The sequence below is a fragment of the Ursus arctos genome, unplaced genomic scaffold (assembly GCF_023065955.2).
Source record: "Ursus arctos isolate Adak ecotype North America unplaced genomic scaffold, UrsArc2.0 scaffold_4, whole genome shotgun sequence".
Lineage (NCBI taxonomy): Eukaryota > Metazoa > Chordata > Mammalia > Carnivora > Ursidae > Ursus > Ursus arctos.
This window is the reverse complement of record NW_026623056.1, coordinates 30,642,809-30,668,963: the sequence shown is the minus strand read 5'-3', so window position 1 is coordinate 30,668,963 and position 26,155 is coordinate 30,642,809. Positions and strand designations below refer to the sequence as shown.

At 37.0% G+C, this 26,155-nt stretch overlaps 1 protein-coding gene and 1 pseudogene across 2 annotated transcripts in view; both read right to left on the bottom strand.

Annotated features, from left to right (window-relative positions):
- HSPBAP1 (HSPB1 associated protein 1) overlaps window positions 1-26,155 on the bottom strand; it is a 58,396-nt gene that overhangs the window by 23,943 nt on the left and 8,298 nt on the right. For both annotated transcript variants that reach the window (XM_026494860.4, XM_057306511.1), the window contains 2 exons: window positions 20,425-20,610; window positions 10,800-10,981 (listed from right to left, as the gene is read on the bottom strand). In XM_026494860.4, coding sequence (XP_026350645.1) covers window positions 10,800-10,981; window positions 20,425-20,610 — 368 coding nt within the window. The remainder of the gene's footprint in view (window positions 1-10,799; window positions 10,982-20,424; window positions 20,611-26,155) is intronic.
- Window positions 11,765-11,835, bottom strand: LOC113257349 (U6 spliceosomal RNA; annotated as a pseudogene).

The window sequence follows — 26,155 nt, the reverse complement described above, 5'->3', positions numbered from 1 at the left end:
TCAAAAGGACGGCGTCTACTTTTTTTTTTTTTTAAGATTTTATTTATTTATTTGACAGAGATAGAGACAGCCAGCGAGAGAGGGAACACGAGCAGAGGGAGTGGAAGAGGAAGAAGCAGGCTCATAGCAGAGGAGCCTGATGTGGGGCTCGATCCCATAACGCCAGGATCACGCCCTGAGCCGAAGGCAGATGCTTAACCGCTGTACCACCCAGGCGCCCCGGACGGCGTCTACTTAACCACATACCTGATGTGACTACTTAGTCATGTCACTGAGCACTAACACACCAAAATACGTGTGCTGCTATTTTAAAGTACTTCCTTTAAAATGGTCCTTTATGTCCTAGGTAAGGCATTTTTAAGAATTTTTAAAAATTACATATGTAGGTAACTATATCATCTACAAGCTGTATTTCAGGATCATAAAGGGAATGCAAGAGTGGAGAGAGTTGAGAATCAGGACCACACCACAACTACTTCAATCAACAAATACTGACTGATAACATGGGATATGCTAATCAAGGATGGAGACTCAAAAACGCGTAAGACATAAACATCTATATTACTGAATTGAAAACTTTACGATCTGGTTGGAGATGTCAACCTGAAACAACATTAATAACCAAAAAAAAAAAAAAAAGCCACAGGCAGATTCTATCTTCTTGATCCCACAACCAGGAGCTAATAATGCATTAGGACTTGAGAGAGAGATCTGAACTTTGCTCCTTTCCCTTCCTCTGCCGCAGTGAGAAGTATAGCATATTGCTAACCTATAGATTTAACCACGAAATAAAATCACCATCAATCATCTTGCCCTAGGCATCTGGCCATAGGACCTCCCCTTGAAACTGCCAGACCTTACAGCGGCCTGAGAACTACTCTTCCACCAACTTCAAAAGCCTCTTTCCCCTGCTGCATGGGCATTAGCCCTAAGCATCTTGAACAATACACAAAGGATGATGGTGCAGAGGGCAGGACTCATTCCTGGAACCCTTCCTTTAATGCTGCAATTCTCCCAGACCCTATACTCGCTCTACACAGATACCCTGTAATAACTATACTTTCTTTTTCAAATAAATATTGCTTTAATTTTTCATGTCTTTCCATGAGCAGGGTGTGGCAGAAACTGCCTATCTTTCTTAATATCTTCCAACTGTATTCAGGGAGATGCTTGCTAAGAGACACCCATTTTCCAGCCTCCCCTGCATTTAAGTGGGGCTATGAGATTAAGTTCTAACCATTAAAGAGAAGTTGTTAGCTGGGACCTCTGGGAAAGTTCCTTAAAAGTGACACAGAGAGCTGGGAGTAGACTTTTGTCCTTCCCTCCTTCTTTCAGGGATACAGCTGTGATGGCTATTCTGGAATACAAGATGGCCTTGAGGATGGAAGCTACATGCTAAGAAGGACAAAGCAGAGAGACAGTAAAATGGGTTCTCTGGTATGACAAAGCCTCCATTACAGCCCTGGCTAGTGCAGCTCTGAACTCGCCTTACATGAGGGAAAAAAATCATCCATATGCATTTAGTTAGGCAACTTCTATTCAGGGTTATCTGTTATAAGCAAATAAACCTGTTAAAAACAAAACAAAACAAAACAACAACCGCAGGCTCAAAATGGCCACCACTTAGGTGAAGGCCCTAAATCAGTAAAACAAGACTTAATACCTAACCTAACTGCATTTCACCCCCCACCTGGAGAAATGTAACCTTTAACCAGTCAACATGGAATTTCCTGGTTAACAGGAGGAAATTTACTAATAGACTTCTTGCACTCCGCTTAGGAGGGCAATCCTCCTTAAATAATGCATTCCTTGCTAATCAACTTCTTTCTTCTTTTTTTTTTTAAAGATTTTATTTATTTGAGAGAGAGCAAGAGTGAGTGAAAGAGAGCACGAGAGAGAGCAAGAGAGAGAGAAAGAGAGAGAGAGAATGAGCGGTGGGGAGGGGCAGAGGGAGAGGGAGAAGCAGGCTCTCCACCGAGCAGGGAGCCTGATGCAGGCCTTGATCCCAGGAGCCTGGAATCAGGACGGGAGCTGAAAGCAGATGCTTAACCGACTGAGCCACCCAGATGCCCCTCTATTTTTTTTTTTTTTTTTTTTTAACACTCTCTCTGCCTTTAAAAACTTTTGTTTAGCTCGGTGGAGCTTCCTTCTACTTGCTAGATGGGAAGCTGCCCAATTCATGAATTATTTAATAAAATCCAATTAGATCTTCAAATTTACTGGGTTGAATTTTGTTTTTTAACAGGCCTAATTCAAACTGATTCAGGCGGTTAGTCCATGGAACCTGTCTTTCCCCAATAATCCCATTCTGTCAGGCACTTTTTCCCAGGTTTGCAGTTGGCTAGTCCTAAACCCCATACCAGAGAAATGCATCCCTGAAGACATACTCTTACACTTTGCAGTGGGAGTAGGGAAAGTTCTATGTACTTCCTTGAGTAGATTATAAATTTAGTAGGCTTCCCCAGGCTTGCCTGGAAAACTAACCACCAAGATCAGCATCATTTTTCCAGGAAAAAAAATGTTCTCAGTCCAAATAATTGATACACGAGTAAAATGTCTAGATCATAAGCAATGAAAATGACAAAAGACAATAAAAGAAACAGTCAAAAGGTCTAGATCATCAACTCTTTAATTAAAGAGGAAGACTAGATTTATTATGGAAGTGCTAACACAGGGCTGTTGTAATTCGGTAGTTTGTTAGATACTCTAGTGGGGAGGAGCAGTTCTAGAAGAAAATCGTATCACATTTTACTCCAGTACTTAAAGAAGTTGACCAGGAATCCAGTCTTGCTTTTTCATCCTCCTCCAACCCCAGGTAATCGCCCCGCTTCCTAGCTGCTTCTTAGATCTATCTGGGAAGTTTATTGGCAGTTTAAGAATGCCTTAAGAGAGACAAGTGGAAATAACACATTACAGGGTTTCAGGATAAGAATAAATGTAGCACAGCTTCTGACAGAATGAGCATTATAAGCAAAATTCATTGTTCTCTCATAGTTGAAAACTGGCTGACCAATGAAAATGAACTTTGTTTATAACACAAAAGTAGGGCAGGTACTTTATTCTCCTCTTTCCTGCTTTGTGATGGTGTTCTGAACATATAACTTATAAATAACGATGGTTTTATTTCTTGTATACATAGAGTGATCATTTTCCCAAATAAAAAATCAGGGCACGAGAGGTGACAAAGCATTTTTGTGCCACTTGTGAAGATATGAGTTGGGGAGATACTGCTTGAATATCAACATAATGAAATATTTTAGAAACAATATTTTTCCATCCATAGTTTTTCTTTTTAAATTAATTTTGGGTGCCTGGCTCAGTTAAGCATCTGACTTTAGCTGAGGTCATGATTTCTAGGTCCAGGGATTGAGCCCTGCCTGCATCTGGTTCCCTGCTCAGCGGGGAGTCTGCTTCTCCCCCTCCCTCCCCCACTTGTGCTCTCTTTCTCTCAAATAAATAAATAAAGTCTTTTATAAAAATTAATTGATTTTATGTTTCAAAAGATTTTATTTATTTATTTATTTGAGAGAGAGAGCGCGCACACTCACACAAGACCAAGGAAAGGGAAGGGGTAGGAGAGAATCTTAAGCAGACTCTGTCCTGGGTGTGGAGCCAGATGCAGGGCATGATCTCACCACCCTGAGGTCATGACCTGAGCCAAAACAAAGAGTCAGATACTTAACCCATAGAGCACCTAAGTGCCCCTAAATTAATTTTATTGAGATAAAATTTATATACAATAAAATGCAGTCATTTTAGAGTATAGTTCAACAAGTTTTGACAAATGTATACACTGGTGTAACCAACACCCATGATCAAGATACAGAATACTTCCATCACCCCAAAAAGTTCCCCTTACTCCTGTGCAGTTAACCTGCCTGCCTTTACCCTTAGCTGCAAAGCAACCACCAAACTACTTTCTGTAATCACAATAATTAAAAACTGGATTCCTTTAGGTAAACATAACAGCAATGAGGATCAGTTTTGAAAATTGTTTAATTAAAAATGTCCCCAATACTTTAAATAGGAGACTTTAAAACTCTGGTTGAATTAAAAAAAAATTCCAAATGCATACACTCTGATATTCTAGATTATGCATACTGTTCTAAAACTATGTCTACCGTCTAAGTGACAAAATCATGTTAGGGACAATACTGAACTCTAATAGCACATTTTATACTGTTCCATCTTAAGGTTTGGTTTCTGCATTCTACTTTAAAGTCCCAGGGAGGCCAGTCTTTTATTTTATACAGGTTAGCATCTCCAGTGCCTAACACAGTGAGTATAACAAATGCTCAAAGATTGCTGAGTAACTTACCTAGGTAACTAGACCTATTTTTATGCTGAACCCGAGTAACTCCTAAATCTGTTTCCATTAACAAGTTAAATAATTATGCCAAGATCAGACACCATTTAAAAATGTTGTACAAGTAACCGAATCTTCCATAATTTTAGTTTTAACCAAAGAACTAAAGAAAACTGGTAAGATGCTTATAATATAGAATAGTGGCAAAAAAGCCAATCACCAAAAAATGATCCATTCTTAAGTTGTTTCATTCTAACAGATGGTATATTTTGAGTTGGCATGTTCCCAGAGCCCAGATTCGGTATGAGCTAGTTGGTGTAAGCTCTAGGCTCTGAGAACACCCCAACTCAAAACTGTTCTTTTACCTATACAGTGCTGTTTGGGTGACTCATGGCCGTGGTTAATTTGATTCTATCTGTCACATAAAAAGTTGTCTCATTCTATTAATTCTCCATGCCTATATCAAAAATACAGAAAAACTGATCACACATAATTCCATAATTGAGTTCTATGTCTAAAAAAAAAAAGAAAGCACAGTATTGGTCAAAACAACAAAAATGAAACTTTAAAACAATACAATTAATTATAATTACATATGAAACTTATAAAGGATAAATACTTCAATTTAAGTTTTAAACAGCCCCATAAGTGGACATTATAAATTAGCAAGTACTTAAGGCTCTTTTTTCCTTAGGAAAACTACCTTAGGTAATATGAGCAGGAAAGATGTAGCTAGCTTTCTACCGACAGATAGGCTTGGATAAACACCCAAATCCTTACACACCGATTTGCCTCATCAGAAAGCATCACTGGCCATCAAACCCTTTTAATCATTACTAAACCACCTGGCTCAATTTCAAGATACTCTCATAACTACGTTATAAGGTCCAAGACAGGTCAGAACTAATCTACCGTGTAACACATTTTGTGCAATTCTGTGTCCCGGTGACTTAACAGGGCTCCTGAATCACAGCAGCCAATCTGAGTCACAACATAAAATAGCATCTACCTGGGAAACACCGTTGGGGCAAAATCCTTTCTGCTATATGTTGACTCCAAATAGCTTCAATTATGATGATTCTCATTGATAATGACAAAAGGTAAAACCTGTGATTCTTACCAATGAATGAGAGAGGAAGAAATTTTATGTGGGACTGTTACAAATACCCTACCTTTTTTGGGAAGTAGAGAACAAAATGTTCCAAATTAAGTTTTATTTAGATTCATCAAGGATGTGATGGACAACTAAAAAATAATGGGACTAACTTCATTTGCCATACATGAAAGTCAGTTAAGTGTCAAAATCACAATTGTTGGCTACCTCTAAGTCTATAAGATATTTTTCAATCATATCAGTATATTTACCAGACTACTTATCAGTATATGTAAATATTATGTATTTATCCGTGGATAATTTTAATTTGTGGAAGAAAAGAGTTAACAGATGGCAATTTTAGAGTTTATAAGTAAAAACTTATAAAACTAGTAGAAGGCTGAAGAGAGCTAAGAAATTCTTATCAAGACTGACAAATGTTACGATTAATTAGAACCCACAGAGAATTTGACAAAGGTGAAACTACGGGTATAAATTAAAACATTCCTTGGAATATGCTAAGAACCAAAGAACTAACAAAACAAGAAATGGTAATAGTAGGAAAAAAATTCTCTTCTGTAATCATTCAAGCACCTATTATGTATTCATAATACATAATGTTAGCAGTTTGGAGGAATACATAACACACTATGTTAGCAGTCTGGAGGAACAAAAAATTATAAAACATAGTCCCTGTTCCCAAAGGACTAATATTGTTAGAGAAACAAGACACAAACATTCTATGTCATGCGCCACTTAAATAACAATCCAAATAAAACGTACAGGAATGAAGGCAAGGGATGGATAGCTGCGGGTACAGGGGTTGAGAAGCCAAGACTAAATCTGAGCCAGGCCCTAAGAAGTATCATTTTAATAGAAGTCGAGAAGAGCATGAGCAAAGGTCAGAAGACGAGAGAGAACAAAGTGGTCCAGCTCTCAGCAAGGAGACAACAGGGACATATGCCTAGGGGACAGGTCACATCAGTCATATTGGGGAGAGTTTTAAATGCTATTCTTATAGAATTTTAAGTTGTGACATTTTTGTGAACATGATTAATATATTTCAATATTTAATCTATAGCATGACTCGGAATGTATCTTCATGAGAAACTGTTTTAGAATTGATTACAGGGGGAGTTAGAACTGGAGGAAAAAAGAGTACTATCAGAAGTGATGTTGTAAACCAGAAGTTCTCAAGGTGGTTCATGGACCCCTTGGGAGTCACTGAGACCCTTTCAAAGGATCTGTAAGGCTGAAATTATGTTCATAATACTATTAAGATGGTATCTGCCTATTTCTCTGTGTTGACATTTGCACTGATAGCATAAAAAAGAATGGTGAATGAAACTGCTGGTGTCAAGACAGTGGAACCAAAATGTACCAGGCAGCATTGTATAGTTTTGTTTTTAAACAGCTTTATTGTGGTACAATTGATGCATAATAAACAGCATATATTTAAAGTGTACAATCTGGTGAATTTTTACATACACGGACACGTGAGAAATCAGTGCTATAATCGGGATGGCAAACAGTTTGATCATGTCCACGTTTCCCTGTGATCCTTAGTAACCCACCGCTCTCTAGCCCCTTGTTCTTGATCTTTTTTGGTCACTATAAATTTATTTGCAAGTTCTACAATTTTATATAAATGGAACCATATAGTAAGTATTCCTTTTTCATGTTAACTCTAACCGACGTCAAACTAAACAAAGTAGACTTCGGAACAAGGAAAAACCCAGGAGAAAGAGGATCATTTCATCATGATATAAGATTAATCAATTAAGAGGACATAATAATCCTAAATGTATATGAACTTAATAACAGTTTCAAAATACATGACACAAAAACTGACCAACCTAAACTGAAAAAGAAACATATGTACAATTATAGTTGGGAAATTTCCATACCTTTCTCTATATAAAGGGCAGAACAAGTGTACAGAAGATCAGTAAGGATACAGGAGACTCAAACAATTGACTTGAATGACATTTATAAAACACAACAATAACAGAATACATATTATTCAAGTGCACCTGGAACATTAATCAAGAATGACTATATTCTGGGGAGTAAACAATAAATTTCAAAGGACTGAAATCATATAAAATATGTTCTCTGACCACAGTGGACTTAAATTAGAAGCCAACAACAGAAAGATAGCTGAAAACAGAAAATCCCCAAATATTTGGAAACTAAACATTATACTTCTAAATAATCCGTAAGTCAAACAATACTTCACAAGGGGAATTAGAAAATATTTGAACAGAATGAAAGTGATTTTGGAAACTGGTATCATGAAACACATGAGCTTGAAACCTTCTTAATACTTAAAAGACTTTTCTGATGAGAATCGTGATATTAACAAATGTCACTTTTTAAAAATGAAGTATATGGAAATGTGTCAACATTTGGAAGATCTACATAACTGAGTAAACCAGTATTTTCCCAGTGGCCAATGAAAGGCATTACAAAAGAGCCACTCCATGCAAGACGGACCAATGGATTTTATCATGGAACTACAGAGTTCATTGAGTATGTGTTCAGATTCTTTACTGCCACAAACAAACCTTTAAGAAACTACCTCCTGTCAAGGTTGGTGGAGTGTAAAAAAAAATTCACAATTACCTCAAAAAGTCTCTAAAATAGTCCTATTTTTGCAGCCACATATATGTGTGAGGCAACACATTCTTCATATACTTCAAACAAACCAACAAATTTAATTGTAATAGACTGAATAAAGAAGCAGATGGAATGCAGCTGTCTTCTATGAAGCCAGACATTAACAAGACTTGCAAAAATGTAAAACAATGCCATTCCTCTTATAACATTTAAAACATTTATTCATTCAAAAATATAGTTATTTTCATAAAAATGTTATTATGTTCACACACAAAGATTTTATTTTAAATGAATTAATAAAAATTTAAAAAATTTATCTGTTTTAATGTTTAACTACCCACCATTTTATAACAGATGGAAGAAAGCTTAAAACAGTTAAGTAGTAAGACGTGGTGAATGAATGAATTACAGCGGTAAAAGGAAAACAACTTAGGTACCTGTGATGTAAGACTTGGTGCTCAGAAATCTCTGAGATAAAAAATGATACAATCATTATGAATTTTGTTGTTCATAGCAGATTCCCCTGTTCTAATCCAATTGATCACCATAATGTGAGCTGACCAAAAACTCATTCAACTGAAAACATCAGGTTTCTATAAGGTTCAATTAGAATTCCGGCACACTACCAAAAGGCCTTTTATATCCACACTTAATGGACAGGACATGTGCCTGCCCAGTGCTGTCATGCCTGGGATGAGATGGAAGGACTGATGGAGAGAGAGATGAGAGATTCATGCAAGCTAGAGAGAGCCCAGACTCAGCAGAAATGGAAGTCCTTACTTCTAGCTGTGGGGCCCTAAAGAACTAGATGTATTCGGACCCTGTGTATGCATACAGTGCAGCAGTTACAGCTTGCAGGACAGACTGCCCGGGTTACTCTTTTCTTAGCTGTAGAATTTCAGAAAAGGTTTACTTCTTGGTGCCTCTTTCAATTATTATATGATAGGGTTACTGTGATGATAGCAAATGTAAGCACTTAGAAAAGCACCAAGTATAAGAAGTACTTGATAAATATTACTATTACACAATGTTTTACCTGAAATATGGAGTACAAAAGTACTAGTCTAATGATGGGTGAGAGTACAAGAAATACAATAAACGACTCTAAAAGTTAACTATGATATCTAAAAGTTCCAGGGTTAAAGCCTCATAAAGTGATCACAGATAATGTTATAAGAAAAAAAATTATCTCTGGGGCGCCTGGGTGGCTCAGTCGTTGAGCGTCTGCCTTTGGCTCAGGGCATGATCCCGGGGTTCTGGGATCGAGCCCCGCATCAGGCTCCTCTGCTGGAAGCCTGCTTCTTCCTCTTCCACTCCCCCTGCTTGTGTTCCCTCTCTCACTGGCTGTCTGTCTCTCTGTCAAATGAATAAATAAAATCTTTTAAAAAAAATTATCTCAAAATTATCACTTAAAAATGAGTATATAGATTTGGTATAGACTTTGGATTCAGAAAGCATCTACTGAATGTTTTCAATGAAAATGGATGCATTCTTTCATGGTTATGAGAAAAATATATACTCAACTAACAATTCTGAGACAAGTGATACATTTTTCCTTTTTTTATAAAAAGCAAAATTTAAGTAGGCATTTAAAAAAAATTTTAAAGCTACAAAGTATTGATCATTGTATTATAATAACTATGTAAACCTCAGCATCTACACCTTGACTTGAAGTGAAAAAGAAAACTACAGGCTGAATGGAAAAGGAATAGGTGGTGTGGGTTAAGGAGGGCACTTGTGATAGGCACTGGGTGATCTATGGGGTGCCGAATCACTACACTGTACGCCTGAAACTAACACTACACTGTACGCTAACTAACTGGAATCTAAGTATTAAAAAAAGCCTAAGACTATCAGTCTATGTGAGAGGAAAGTCCAGAGAGGGGGTGATGGTGATGGGCAGGAGGAGAGCAGTCCAGGGGGCCGGGTAGTGGGGGCATGACAGCCTGCAGTGATGACATACTTCTCTGGACAGAGGATCAGGGGCAGGATAAAGGACTCTGGAGCCCTGACCTGATTATGGGTAAGGCAGAGTCATCCAAACAGCTTCCTGGAACTACTCCCATTCCTGCCTCATGCCTAAGACACACACGGAAACCAAACAGGGAGTTTGTGAAATCACCCCACAAAATAAGCTGGCAGTCTGAGGTAGAAAACACTGAAAAGAGGATATGGTAGTCTGCAAACTCTGCTGTCAGTTATGTCAACACATGACAAAGAATTTCCACATTCTTACTTCTGCAAACACTCCCATGCTTCTGCAGGACTTCTGCAATCAAATACCAGGAGCCCAGCGCTCTCTGCCTCAGGCCATTAACCTGTACTAACCCCCAGAGCAGGGAGGGATGGCAGCAGCAGAAGCCTGGAATGCCTCCAGGATTTCGTGAACGCCTCTTCAAGTAATAATCAGTGCCGTACTTCCATCCGCCTAACAGAATAAAAACGTATATGTAGGTCAGGAGGAAATAAAGTTCCATACACAATCTACGCTTCCCATATACTCCAAACCAGCCCAGGCAGGCACTGTTCAAAGGCGAACGAGAGAGTGTGTAAGAAGTTTGGTGAGTAGGAAACCAGTGACAAGGCTGGTCATCCATGTGAGCCAAACATTACACTTCACCTGAGCAAATCTTTTAGCTTGAGTGGATAAAATACTTAAGACTCACAGTGACTACTTTTGAGAAATGACAGTGAAGGAATAGGGTACCAGAGAGGTTCTAATTTGTGATCTTTCCTCAAGAATAAATTATTACCATGATTAAAAGGAATGTATTGCCTTACCTGGAAAATATCTGCCTTGTCGTCAAATAGGCTGACAAAGTATTTATAGTCAGCATAAGCCCAGAATTTGGAATGATCGTAATCTCTAAACGGTCCAGACATAGTAGGCTGGTCACAGGTCCAGGTCAGGAAATCTTCAAGCGTAGCTTCTACATAACCACATGTAGTTTCAAACTGAGGACCTGCAATGTAAAAGAACCCAATTTTAAATGTACACTGAACACAATTTCCAAATATTGTTGTTTTTTTTAAATGAAGATAATTTCAACCAAAAAAATGTTAACTATCATTTAACATTAACTAAAAATTAATTTTGCACCTGCTACATAAATAGAACCATCTACAATACTCACAATACTCATGATTTAACATAAAACAAGGTTTCAACCTTAAGATTTAAGACTATCCTTAGTATAGCCTGATTCAGTAATCCAGTGGTATACTTTATTTTTTTAAAAGATTTTATGTATTTATTTGACAGAGAAAGAGAGAACAAGCATGGAGAGCAGCAGAGGGAGAGGGAGAAGCAGTCTCCCCGCTGAGCAGGAAGCACGATGTGGGGCTCGATCCCAGGACCCTGGGATCATGACCTGAGCTGAAGGCAGATGCTTAACTGACTGAGTCACCAAGGTGCCCCAGTGGTATACTTTAGATTATTAATTCCAAGATGTTTTCAGGGGTCTGTGAGGTCTAAACTATTTTCACAATAATACTCTGATATTTTTCATTCTCATTCTCTCATGAGTGTACAGTGGAGTTTACCAGAAGCTACATGACATTAGTTGATGTCACTGCTCTGACAACTAGTGGAATATGTATTTATGTTCTCGTATTTTAATACTGTCTCGGTTTTGATTTATAATATGGTAAGCACCACTAGATATAATCTACATTGACAAAAGCTCATCGGGGAACTCAATAATTTTTTTAAAGGTACAGCATCCATTGCGTTTCTAAATATTACAGAAAATATGGAATGCTTCATGAAGCTGTATGTCATCCTTATCCAAGGGCCATGCTCATCTTCTCCGTACTGGGGAACTCAATAATTTTTAAGTGTGAAGGGATCCTGACACCAAAAATTGAGAGCTATTCTTCAGATTAGAAAGGAAAAGAAGCAATGACATCTTTTGAAAATGTTCTGACTTTATATTGCACATGTATCATACATAGCTCCTCAGAATCATTAAGTGGCCAATGGCAACTTAAAGTCTATCATTTATTCATTAACTCATTTATTTCAGAATCATTTATTAAGTACCTAATTTGTAACTAGCACTGTGCTCAGGCTTGTGAGAACATAAAAGAGAGAGGTAATACTCTTGAACTGAGAATATATTTAGACAAAAATAAAATTTTAGCCAGAATAATAGGAAATTTGAGGCATTACCTAATTAAAAGCAAAATTCTGTGCCATAGACACATAAGAAAAGGCAAAGACCCAGAGAAGAGGGTTGATCAGGAAAGCTTAGAGAGAAGTCTATTGTCTGTCCAGAATGGTTCGTTATTGTGGGCATGACTCATTTATATAAGAACTATTCTTCCAAATTGTGATAAAATGAATTTTTTTGGTAACAAGTAGAATATTTTCAATGCACACTGGAAAGTTAATATTCAAGAAATCTGATTATGATCAACATGAAATCCTTTTGATACAGACCTTCTGCACGTAAATCAGTTAGCACAACAGCTGAAACATAGCAGATGCTCAGTAATGGGCACTAATTCTGATTCTTAACATTAACTTCAAAAGTTACCTGAATTAGTAGTAAGAGGAGAAGGGTATTCAAACTCTTCAACAGCTTCTATCTTTTCCCTCCATTTCTGCCTGAACTACCTAGGATTATCGTGACCATCTTTCCCCCCTCCTCTCTTTTTTCCTATAACCTTAGAATGGCAGAGACGTAACAGAGGGGAGGGTGTATGTCAAAGAGTCATCCTAACTCATCTACTTCATCAACTTGTCATCTGACTTTGAGAAGCAGGAAGACTTTACAGGAGTACATTTATCTAAAAGATAAAAATCTGCAATATTTAAGAACTATTTAAATTTGACAATTTTTGAGAAGCACTCAGAACAGTGCCTGCCACTCAGTAACCCATCAACATATATATGTTCTTAATATTATCAACATCACCATCAAGAATTTACCCCAGCAACAGGGGCCCCTGGGTGGCTCAGTCGGTTCAGCATCTGCCCTCAGCTCAGGTCATGATCCTGGATCCCTAGGATGAGCTCCGTGTTGGGCTCCCTGTTCAGTGGGGAGCCTGCTTCTCCCTCTCCCTCTGCCTCTCCCCTCCACTTGTTTTCTCTCTCTCAAATAAATAAAATCTTAAAAAAAGAAAAAAAAGAATTTACCCTGACAACATAGGAATACACAGTTTTGTTTTGTTTTTTTTTAACAAACAAAAACCCATGTGGCAAGAAAGCCGCATGGTTCTGGGAAATAGGAGTCGTTTTATAGTCATTTCAGTAAGCTCCAAAGGAAGCCTGAAGTCCTCACACTGTCTTACAGAGTTTTCACTTCATAAAATTCAATCCAACTGATGGAACTGAATACTAAAGCCATTACTTGAGACACTTGTCCCTGGGGGGTACAGTTGTAGGCCGGTTTTCACAGGCATGTCTACATTGCAGCCTTATCAGGGGACTTTGTTCTCTGTCACAGGCAGCTCTGTACTTTAAAAAATGAAAATCTAAAAGGGCAAAAATTACACGTGAGAACTGTTACTGTCAGGAGAAAATTACGATGAATGGAATGAATGGAAATGACAGACTTTTTTACATTTACACAGTGACTTCAAAATAGAATCTTTTGAATTTTTCCTTCCTAGAAGTAGCAGCACCAAAGGTACTGTTTTCATTCTGTTATCATGACAATTTCTTTCTGGGTAGTATAGTTGTTTTTCTTAGTTTATTTTTTGCAATGCAATTATTCCTTTCTAACTTTATTATTATTGTTCTTTCATTTAACATTGAAGTAGCCTAGGCAGCTGCAATTTTCATCCCACTTACTGTCAAAGTGTTAGGTAAGAAGAAGCTCAACTGAGCTCAGGATTTGGAAGTAGTGTGTAAGTTGAGTTTGCTTCTAACTCTCATACAAGGGAGTCCTAAAATATGTCTTGCAGGGTAGGGAAACAAAGATTTCTCCATTTTGTTAGACTTCATCATTTTATTTTTTAAAGAAGATTTTATTTATTTGACAGAGAGAGAGCACAAGCAGGGGGAGTGGCAGAGGGAGAGGGAGAAGTAGGCTCCCCGCTGAGCAGGAGGACCGATGTGGGGCTGGATCCCAGGACCCAGGGATCATGACCTGAGCCGAAGGCAGATACTTAACCGACTGAGCCACCAAGGTGCCCCTAGACTTCATCATTTTACAAGCAAGAAACACTGCATGGAATGTGGGTACTTTTGACCATCATTGCACCCCCATCTACAAATGCTCAGGGTTATTTTTACAACTGTTTTCCTAAATTACTGCCAGCTGAGGTATAGTATTGCCACTGGGCCTATATGATCCAAATGAATCCCATCCAGAATCGTTTCAAAGAGCTATGAGATAATATTATCTGCTTCCAAAATAAACTAAGAGATACACACAATTCAAATAGTATAATTACTATTATCCCAAGCATTCTAGAAAAACTCAAACCAAGACCTAAAACAAAAATAAGAGATCATTCAATAGGAAGGAAACAAGGTTATCACTGATTTTAAGATCAGATGCCTGGCTTCCTAGAAAACCCACAAGAATAAACTTTAACTACATACACTAATAAATAGCTGGATAAAAAATAAACATACAAAAATAAATGGCTTTTAAAAATCTACTCAACACAACTAGTTAGAAAAATATAATAGGTAAAAATGATTTCCTTCATACAAGCTATAAAAAGTTTATATTTATAGTATTTTCAGAAATTTGTAGACCTATATGAAAACCCCAAATCTTTTCACTGAGAGATGAAATGGACTTGCTAGGTGATAATGATATATTTTTGTATAGGAAGATGACAGTATTATCACAAGGTAGATTCTTTCTGAATTAACTTACAGCACTTAATGATTTTTCACTTAAAATCCCAACAGGATTTGTTTAACATGAGTACATTAACTCTAAAGTTCATTTACAGGAATAAAATTCAATAACACCCAAGAAAATACTAAGAAAGAAAAGTAATTAGGGAGGATGAGTTGTTCTTTCAAATATTAAAATACATGTCAGTTGCTAAAATAGCATTTAAAAAATAGCTTCAAAACTGATAGCTCAATACATGGTCCAAAAACAGATGCTGGAATTTATAAGAATGCAGTAATATAATAAAGATGATTTCAAAGTCAGTAGGGGAAAAAAGGATTATTCAGTAGATGGTACTGAAATAAAAGGTATTGTTATTTCCAACTTAACTAAAAAAGTCAGTGAACACCATACATCAAGATAAATACGTAAAGGATAAAGAGTAAAATGTAAAAGGGAAATCAAGCTATTAGAAGAAAATATTAGAATATTTACCTATTTTTAAGATACAGAAAGAATTTCTAAATAAAATAAGAATAAAATGTTAATGAGATTGGACTATATAAAAATATCAGTTTGATTTTTTTTTTAAAGATGAATCTCAGTTTGAGCAAAGGAATGGACAGGCACCCTCGCATGTTCTGACAGGAGAATAAACGGAAACCACCTTTCTGCGAAGCACTTTGCCATATGTACCAAAGGCCTTTCATTCTTTTACTCCACGAAGATCTGAGTGTCCATTAGGTGCTCAGCCCGTGGTGAGGCCTGACCCTGGCCCTCGAGAAGGCGGCCTTCTGGAGGGGAGGACAGACTTTAAACAGGTACTTACTTACAGACTAACCCGTGATTCTAACTGAGCTAAGTGCTACTGGGAAATACAAGGTGCTCTGAGACCAGTGAGAAGCTGCCCCTGATCTGGGAAGCAGAGGCACTACGATCAGGAAAGACTTCCATGGGAAAATGACATCTGAGCTAAGATCTGCAGGAAGAAGAGGAGTTAACCAGGGAAAGCTACAGTAAGGGAAAATGGGAAAGGAGAAAAGAATGGCTGGACTCTATATGCAAAGGCCTTGAAGAAAGGAGAAGCAAACCTCTGGAAATAAAAAAGCTGAAAAAAATGCTTGTTTGGCCTGAGCTCAGGGAGCGGGATTAAGCTGGTGAAGCGAACAGAGATTTCTACACCACACGAAAATTTTGGCCTTTTGCCTAAGGGTTATGGAAGCCACTTAAGTGTTTTAAGCAGAAAAATAGGATGAGATTTGTTTTTTTAAAAACTGTCTCTGGTTTCAATATGAAAAATGGCCTGGATGGGGAGGGCAGGGGGTGCAGAGGGACCAGGGACAAGACTACCGCAACTATGTTGATAAGAGGGCAGGCTAACCCCGCCTAAAGGATGGCCACTTGGAATGAGAGAAGCAGGTAGATGCGCTACATATTTAGGGTGTAAGTCACAGGGTCACCAGACACCACTCAGAGGCGCAATCAGATGACTCAAAGGTTTCTGGTCTAAGAAGGTTCATGCATAGTGCTGCTCCTCGTGATAGCATTCACACCCTTTGACCCAGTCATTTTCCTTCTAGGAATCTATCCTAGGGAAATAACCAGAAACTTGAACAAGATTTGTTTTCAAAGATGCTCACTACAGTCTTATTTATAAATTTGAAGCTTCTAAGCAATCTAAATAATCAAAATGGGAAAAAATTTTAAATTCGTTATGATACTACCATACAACAGTATATTAGCCATTTAAAAGTCACATTTAACATCAAGAGAAACTGCTCAGGACATGTGAAATGAAAAAAGAAAAGCAAGCTGTGAAAATTATTACAACTTTATTTTTTAAAATTCAAAAAGGCGCATAAACATTTATCAGAGTGTAACTAGTGGTTCTCTCTTGGTAATAGGACAAAGTGTTTTTAAATTTATTTGGATCCTCCCATTTTTTCAATGTTCTCTACAATGAAGAATCATACTTTTATTTTTTAATTATTTCTATTTTTAAATAACATTTGTTGAGCATTCACTACGTGTTGAGCATTTACTGTTCTACATGTTTTATGCATACAAACACTTAATCTTTAAAACATTTCTTTTTTTTTTTATAATAATATTTTATTATGGGGGCGCCTGGGTGACTCAGTTGTTAAGCAGCTGCCTTCAGCTCAGGGCGTGATCCCAGCGTTCTGGAATCGAGCCCCGCATCAGGCTCCCTGCTCCGTTGGGAAGCCTGCTTCTTCCTCTCCCACTCCCCCTGCTTGTGTTCCCTCTCTCACTGGCTGTCTCTATCTTTGTCAAATAAATAAATAAAATCTTTTTAAAAAAAAATAATAATTTTTTATTCTGTTAGTCACCATACAGTATATCCCAAGTTTTGAAAACATTTCTAAGATACAGAGAAGGAATGTGCCCAAAGTCACATGGTAAGCCAAAATCTGAACCCATGCGAGCTGATACCAGAGTTAGCACTCTTACACCACTACCCTCTACTGCTTGTGGAAATATTGCATTTATACTCAAAGAAATAAATTTAAAAAGAACAATTAAGACAACCCACAGAATCGGAGAAAATATTTAAAAGTCCTAAATCTGATAAAGCTCTAATATCCAGAATAAATACAGTCCCCTACTTACAGTGGTTTGTCTTAATGATTTTTCGACTTTATGATGGTGTGAAAGTGATACATATTCAGTAGGAACCATACTTCAAATTTTGATCTTTTCCCTGGCTAGTGATATGTAACTATGATATTCTCTTATGATGCCGGACAGTGGCAGCAAGCAACAGCTCCCAGCCAGATCATGACAAGGGTAAACAACAGATACACTTAAAACCATTCTGTGCCCATATAATCATTCTGTTTTTCACTTTCACTATCATATTCAATAAATTACATGAGCCATTCAATACTTTGTCATAAAAAAGGCTTTGTGTTAGATGATTTTGATCAACTGTAAGCTAATAAGTGTTCTGAGCACATGTAAGGTAGGCTAGGTTAAGCTATGACATTTGTTAAGTTAGGTGTATTTTTTTTTTTTTAGATTTTGTTTATTTATTAGAGAGAGTGGGGAGTCTGGTTCTCCCTCTGCTCCTTCCCACCCCCCACCCCCACTTGTGCGCACGTGCATGCGCGCTTGCTCTCTCTCTCGCAAAAATAAATAAAATCTTAGAAAATGGGAAAAGGACTTGAATACACATTTTTCAAAAAAAGATATACAAATGGTCAATAAACACATGAAAAGACACTCAACATCATTAGTCACTAGGCAAATGCATATCAAAACCATAATGAGATAACACTTCACACCCACCAGGATGGCTGGAATAAAAAACAGGATAAGTATTGACAAAGATATAGAGAAATTAAAACCCTCATACAGTGGGGGGGGGGGATGTAAAATGGTTCAGCTGCTTTGGAAAATGTTTTGGCAGTTCCTCAAAAGGTTAAACACAGAGTTACCGTATGACTCAGCAACTCCCCTTCTAGGTATAAGCCCAAGAACAATGAAAACATATATCCACATAAAAACTTGTATGTAAATGTTCATAGTAGCATTATTCATAATAGCCAAAAAGTGGAAACAACCCAAATGTCCATCAACTGATGAATGGATAAACAAAACGTGGTATATACGTATAATTGAATATTATTCAGCAAAAACAAAAGAAATGAAATACAGATACATGCTACAACCTGGATGAAACTTGAAAACATGCTACATGAAAGAAGCTAGACACAAAAGGCCATGTATTGAATGATTCCATTTATATGAAATGTCCCAAATAGGCAAATCTATTTTGATTGCCCACCAGGGACTGGTGGTAAGGTGGAATCGAGAGTGACCGCTTAAAGGGTACTAGGCTTCCTTATGGCGTGATTGAATTAGACAGTGATGATGGTTGCACAACATCGTGCATATGCTAAAACCACTGAACTATATATTTTTAAATGATAAATTTAATGTTATGTGAATTATATCTAAATTTTTAAAAAAATATATCTTTAGTGAAAACAGAGCAGTTGCTCACAACTGCAGAGACCTTCTACTTTCTCTTTCTTTTATGCTTAAGTATTAGCTTAAAAGTGTCAAATCATTGTGCCTCATCTACAAAATAGGCTTATAATAGTACCACTCTAAGAGGGTTTGAAGATTAAGAGAATTAATATGTATAAAGCACCAGAAGAGTGCCTCACACAATAGCTCTCAATAACTGTTAGCAATTAGTGGTTTTATTGTTTTTGGAGTCCAACCAGGGTGTGAAAAAAATTACAGTTCTTACTAATCTCCAAATTATTGTCTAATAGACACTTCAGTGCATGGGAGATTTATTTGACTAAAATCAAGAAAGAAAAAGCACAAGCTAAATTTTTATGTGCCTTCGGCTGGTCCAGCATTTAATTTTAAAACACAGTAAACATTTGGGTCTGTGATTAGAACAAGATGTTACAGAACTTTAGGTATTAATCCTGCTCTATCTGCCATGAGTACAAGGGGGTTCTAGACACCAAAAACCAGGTAACTCTTGAGAGATGTGCGAGAAGGTCAACATGAGAAAAAGAAGTGTAGAGAAGCTAGAAAGGAAACTGGGTAATTTTCTAGTTCCTTCTGAGTTATTAATAGATACTCATAGAGCCACTTTACAGCAATGCTTCAAACATTGTGAAATTCTAGACTACCAAACTCTAGACACCAAACTACAAAATAGAAGTTAAACACATTCTAAAGCCAGACGATGGTCATGGACTCCTTTAGATTAAAAACAACACTGTTTTTTTCCTTTAAATTAATTATTTTTAGAGTTAACAGAAACTGTTATCTGACTAGAAGACAAAATAGCAAAACGGTACAAGTCTCCAGGGGAGAAGAAGCTGGCAAAATCTAATTGCTTAAGAGGATGAAAAAAGACAGCTTTACATACTTTTCATATTTATGCAGTACCATAGAGGTCAGGCAGCTGATAGAGCAGAGATAAAGTTACAACCAAGAGTAAGCCCTATAAATATAGTGCCTGAAGCCAAAAATAAAAGGACACATTCTACATGAGTCAAAAGTAAAAGGGACCTAGTAATCATCTTTCTCAGTCACAGGGGAACATAATAATAACACATTAACAAATATTAAGTATGTACTACATTCAGTGAACCATGATACCTGAACAAATACAACGTATAACGTTATCAACTGTGTAAGGTTACCAACTATAGGCTTAGTTTAAAAAAAAAATCTTTTTTTTTTTTAAAGATTTTATTTATTTATTTGACAGAGATAGAGACAGCCAGCGAGAGAGGGAACACAAGCAGGGGGAGTGGGAGAGGAAGAAGTAGGCTCATAGCAGAAGAGCCTGATGTGGAGCTCGATCCCATAACGCCGGGATCACGCCCTGAGCCGAAGGCAGACGCCCAACCGCTGTGCCACCCAGGCGCCCCTAAAAAAAAAATCTTAGGACACAAACTGTCCTTCTAAAACTTCCAATAAAACTTTCCCATCTGCAAATGGTCAAAAACAGGATTAGAAATAAAGGATTTTCTAGAGATAAAGCAACCACTGCTAAGAATGTGGGAATGCTACTGAAGAGACATTATTACGATGATTACTTGTAGTCCTACCTGTATCCGTTCTTTTCATTCCCATCCTGAATCGTATCTGCTTGCCACGAAGGACCTCAGAAAGGTGGTTAACAGTCCAGTGCTGTGCTGGCCAATCAAAAGCCATGTTACAGAAGACTGCAGGCTGTTGTAAAGACATTATAATTTCTTTTGCTTTCGCTGGTGTAAAAGGTTTGACATGTTCACCTAGGGAGAGAAATAGATAACTATAAAGTTATTTCACATTATATGAAGGAAACGTAGCTAATATCATTTCTATTAAGGTAAATCTTTCTATGCAATTATACTACATTTTACACTTCATTTATTACTATTTACATAAATATTTGACCTCAAAAACCATAATTCTTAAATGATTTTTCTCATTAAATTTTAAATGTTGGAAAACAGTTACAATTTTCAATGTCAAAAAATGTTTTTTAAAAAAGGCTTTCCAACTATATTTAAATTCTAAAAGACACAATTTTCTGAAAATTGTTGTATATGAAATGCTGATGGGAACTACTCTAGAACTACAGTTGCTGGAGTCAGGAATAATTCTACTTGCCATATCATGTGTTTACCCAAAAAGACTACTGAATTCATACGTCAGTCAAAGGGGTGAGGGGGGATTATTTTCATTTCAATATTTAAAAAGGTAAAAGATGTACTAGGATGGGTATCAATGTTAATCTTTGACTTCAATTGCATCTATAAACAGATGCTGTGAATTACTGAGTACTTCAATAAATTTCACAGAATCAGAGGCTATAAATCCTGGATAGCATGTAATGGTAAGTATTTCCTAAATAAAAGAACAAGTAAGTTTCTCCTTAGAGACATCTTAAAATGAAAAGGTTTTTTAGAAAGTCAAAAAATGCTTCATACTCTGACTCCTGATATATATATGTATATCATCGGCATATATTTATGATTCTCTAGATTTGATTCTCTAGAATAGTCAGCTAAACCCTCTAATTCATTATCTATTCTGTAATTACACTTAATTCAAAAAAATTAAGAAAAGCTCATAAATAATCTAAATTCTCCCATCATCCAACTTTCTCCTAAACTTTCTGATAAAAAGAAGAGGGATGGGGAAGGAACTTGAGTAATTTGTACTTGTCTGAATGTAAGGCTTGTTTTTAAAGAAAAGGAAAATTGAAGTCAACTTGGCCCCTTTGCTCAGACAAGCGCGAACACTCAGAATCCTTCCCTAAACCCTTGATGAAAGTAAGCGAGACATGTGAGGACATTCTGTCACTGTCTACATAGTCAGGGCTCCCCAGTCAGGAGACAAGGGTGGACACTCAGAGGGGAAAGGCCGTAGAAGAGCTGGGGGGGTGTGGGGGGGGGGGAGAGAGAAGGCACCCTTGGGTATCTCCAGGTAAACGAAGCCCCAAGCTTATCTTTAAGTGAAGAGCCTATAAGGGAAACAGGATGTGACCAGGAAAAAAATTTTCCATCTTTTCTTGAGATTGTTTTCCACTTTTGACGTATTTGATAAATTCACATTAGGGGTCTTGATCCACACTCGCCTATAAATGTAAGTACAAGGTTACCTGGATCACGACCCACTAAATCTTCCTGGACTTGGAGTGCCTGGACTCTGTGTACATGAAAAATTGACCAGCTGCATTTTTTATTATGTATTTTTTAAGTTTTGCTAGACTGTGAGAAGCTGCAATACATTCATGATAATACTCTGTTGTTTGTGGCACATAAATTAGTACTATCCTTTGGCAAACAATTAAAAATGAAGCAGAAGTCTCAAATAACCACCCATTAACCTAGTAACTCATGTTATAGGAATTTGCTTTTAACAAAGTAATCATCGGCTATATGCATATTCATATATATTATATATGTATGCACATAAAATACCTACTACCATAATATAACAATAGAAAATATAAACAGCCTATTGTCTAAAAGTAGAAAAATATTTACTGAATATCACTAAATGTTATGTAAATTTTTTCCCATGGTACATTATATCCGTTAGCAATAAAAATGAGGGCCATATAGAAATGTGTGGAGATGCAGAGACTGGAATTGACTCAGAGAGCTACTGTACTAGCCAAGTAAGAAGTGTTACAATAAGGCCCTGAACAATGGGGCGGGGGGTGGGGGCTGTAGGATGGCAGAGGTGGTAGGGATATAGAAATACTAAGAGAATAATATCAAAGACTATTACAACCAAAGACGTGGGGTGGGAGGCAGATACAGCCCTAAGGGAGACTGAGGTTTCCAGACTTTGTGACTCGACAAAAAAAAAAAGTTAGGTTGCAGCAGTTCATTCTGGTGGGAAGATGAAGAGTTTGGTTTTGAACATCATCATCATAATACATTTCCTTGTATGATGCTTTATTTGCCATGTACTTTTATATACATTAAAACTGCTCATCTGATCCTCTAGGAAGCCTACAAACCACAGGCAGAGAAGGCATTTTGTTTCCATTATCCAAAGGAAGAATAGGAAGCTCAGATGTCAAAGCTCAACACACCAGTGACAAACTGGAACTATAGGTCAGGTTCCCTGATTCCAAGTGCAGTGCTCTTTCCACTGCACCATCCTGCTTCCAGAGAATTCAAACTGTGGGACCTACACGAACACTACAAACTCAGGAGAGAGAGTATAATCTGAAAAGAGAAATAAGTTTCGGAAAGCTGTAGGCCGATTCATGGATAATAAATCCAGGTGTGCTGTCGGGGGGGAGAGAGGAATGTTCTGGTTTGTGCCTATGAGGGCAGGGGGTGGTGGGAAAACACCTGTAGTACAGACTGCTAGTTCCTACCTTATCCCATACCCACCCCCTTCTTCCTTACTAACAGAACTCTGTGCAATGGATGTGGCTGAAAAATCACAATTCTTAGACTCCTGTGCAGATACGAGTGGCCAGAGATGTGTCTGGAAGTTGCCCGTCAGCCTTTTTGCCCTTAGCCTTCTCTCCTACATTTTGCCTGGAAAACAGACATAATGGTTAACCACTTTGAGAGATCAAAGAAAGGCCCAGGGGGCAGGCTGGCTCAAGTGGTAGAGCATTTTAACTCTTGATCTTGGAGTCATGAGTTTGAGGCCTATATTGGGCATAGAGATTACTTAAAATAAGTAAGTAAGTAAGTAAGTAAATAAATAAATAAAACGTTTAAAAAGGCCCAGGAAATCGCAAACTTCAGCTGAAAGAATGGAAAAATGTCCATCTTTGTGCCACTGAACCAATACCAGCAAAATTCTACCTCCTAAATCCTTTCACATATAAAACTTAATTCTTATAGTCAAGACTGTTTACTAGTTCATAACTGGTTTAACACCTTGCCTTCTAAGGCTATTGTTTTCAAGGACAACCACATTCTCTCTATAAAATACTCTGTGACTTACACTGAATGAATCATGGCTGGTCTGACCCTGTAGCATTCTTTCAGTTCTATACTTGTAATATATTCAAGCTCTGAACACTTTGTTTCTAGAACTTTAACGGGCAGAGAAAAAGAAAGCACGAGTCCTTTTGGGGTAGGGATTTATTTATTCTGCTTATTTAAATCAGAGCCAATAGATCTGGCTTTGAACGTTCCCCAAAGAGTTCTCATATTTGGGTAAGATATATCTTGCCACCCTTCCACAAATACATACGTGGTCATTAGTAACATATGAGTAGTGTTTTGACACTACTTTTTAGATAGCTTCAAAGAAATATTTTTTCCTCTAACATAATGCCTGTTAAAAAAGTATTTAATGATTTGATTTAAAAATTCCCGACATCCCAGAAGTTATTAATAAGAGACACTAAAAACTAAAATTTGCTGAGAAAGCACCTGACCCAGTGACTAGGATATATTAAATGCTCAAACATTTGCTAAATGAATACAACGTGCTATAAAGTGTGTGCAGAACAGAGCAGTAGGATGCTCACCATAACAAGAAATTAGCATATTTACAGAATCTCAGGCCTAGCAATGAAATAAAACCATCAGCTGGTTGTGAGATAAAAGTAATTTGGTTTCTGATAGTTTAAACAACAATGAACTGGGCCATTAAATTAACAAATTTAAGTGTTACAACTTCCTTTAAAGAAGAATGCAATCTACATTGTATTAATTAAATAGCCTAGGGAAGGACTCAGTCACTCCAAGCCAGGTATATTTGCAAAGAGCTATAAAAATTCTGAAGCAACCTTGACAGGCTTTAAAGGATAAGTGTATTTAGGTCTAAACTTTTAGCAAGCAACAATTTCTAATGAAATGACTTAGAAACCGCTGAAAAAAGATTAGTGATCTAGGTGTTGCACAATAGTCTTTTCTCCATCTAAACGTAGCATGTTATTCAGATACTTTATTACAGCTTTGTTTTCCAACTAATTCTTTAGAGATAGTGAAACATGATTAAAAAGCAAATTGCCTTTTTCTCAGCAATTTTTTCTTTAATGAATGCAAGCTACAAGATAATTTGAAACCTAATTTCTCTGAATTTGTTAGCAATCTGCCTTCCGTCAGTTAATACCTGGCTTGGATTTGTATCTGCAATTTAGAATTCAAGAGGAGAATAAGGAAAACTTACCCAAGTTTCCAGAATTTGTTACTAATATTGATAGAATACGACAAAGACAAAGATCCTGAAACTGAAATTAACTCTCATGTCAGGTATAATTTTAATAGAAATGTTAATAACTATAAAATTTTAATTAAGTTTTATTAAAATCATATTTAAAAGTTTTCAGAAGGTTACATAAGAGTAGGTCACAAAACTGGGTCCTGGTATGGTAAGCTAAATTATTTCTTATTTTTAAATATATACACGGAAGCCTATGATGGTTTCATCAACAACTCTGTATACACATATAAGAAATTTAAAAACTTCTGGAATGGTAGATATTAGGATAAAAAATAATGAACATTTGGGCCACATCAGAAAAACACTGATGGAACTATGCAAGTACCACTTAACAAAATGATTATATTCATACTAAAGACCAAATGGTAAAACTTACACCAATGATAATTTTTCATTTCATAGTCACTATTTTAAAATGTCAATATAAACCAAGAAAATTCCCCTGAAAGTTAATATAATGCTTAAGTAAAATGATGATTAGTCACAAACCCTTTAAATTTCAAGGTCTAGAAGGTGATGCCACTGATGAAACCATAAACAGAAGTGTTGAGGCTGTTATGACATAATCTTTCCAATACCAAGCGTTGGTGCAGTAGTGAACACCCAAGCAGGTCCAGGCTGGGAACAGAAGACAGTTACATGCTGGACACGTCACATCCTCTTCTTCCCATCTTCTTACATTTGTAACTCTTGCCCAGTCAAGCCAAAAAAATCATCTTCTCCTCCTCACTTTAATCCATTTACGAGCCAGAACTCATAAATAGTACTTATAAGTTCAAAAGTAATACTGGTCCTAAACTTAAAGTAAGGAAGAGTAAATCTATATTTTGTGAGGTTAATACTAGAAAGAATAGGGTGCTTGGGTGGCTCAGTTGGTTGGGCATCTGCCTTTGGCTCAGGTCATGTCCCCGGAGTCCCACGATCAAGCCCTGCATCAGGCTCCCTGCTTAGGACGGAGTCTGCTTCTCCCTCTGTCCCTCACCCCTCTTGTGCTCTCTCTCACTCTCTCTCAAATAAATAAATAAAATCTTTACCAAAAAAAAAAAAAAATACTAGAAAGAATAGTATCTTAAAGTCTAAAGTTCTTTAAAAGGCTCCAAAGTATCTTCAAAATTTCTACCAAAATGTTTCCATCTAGCT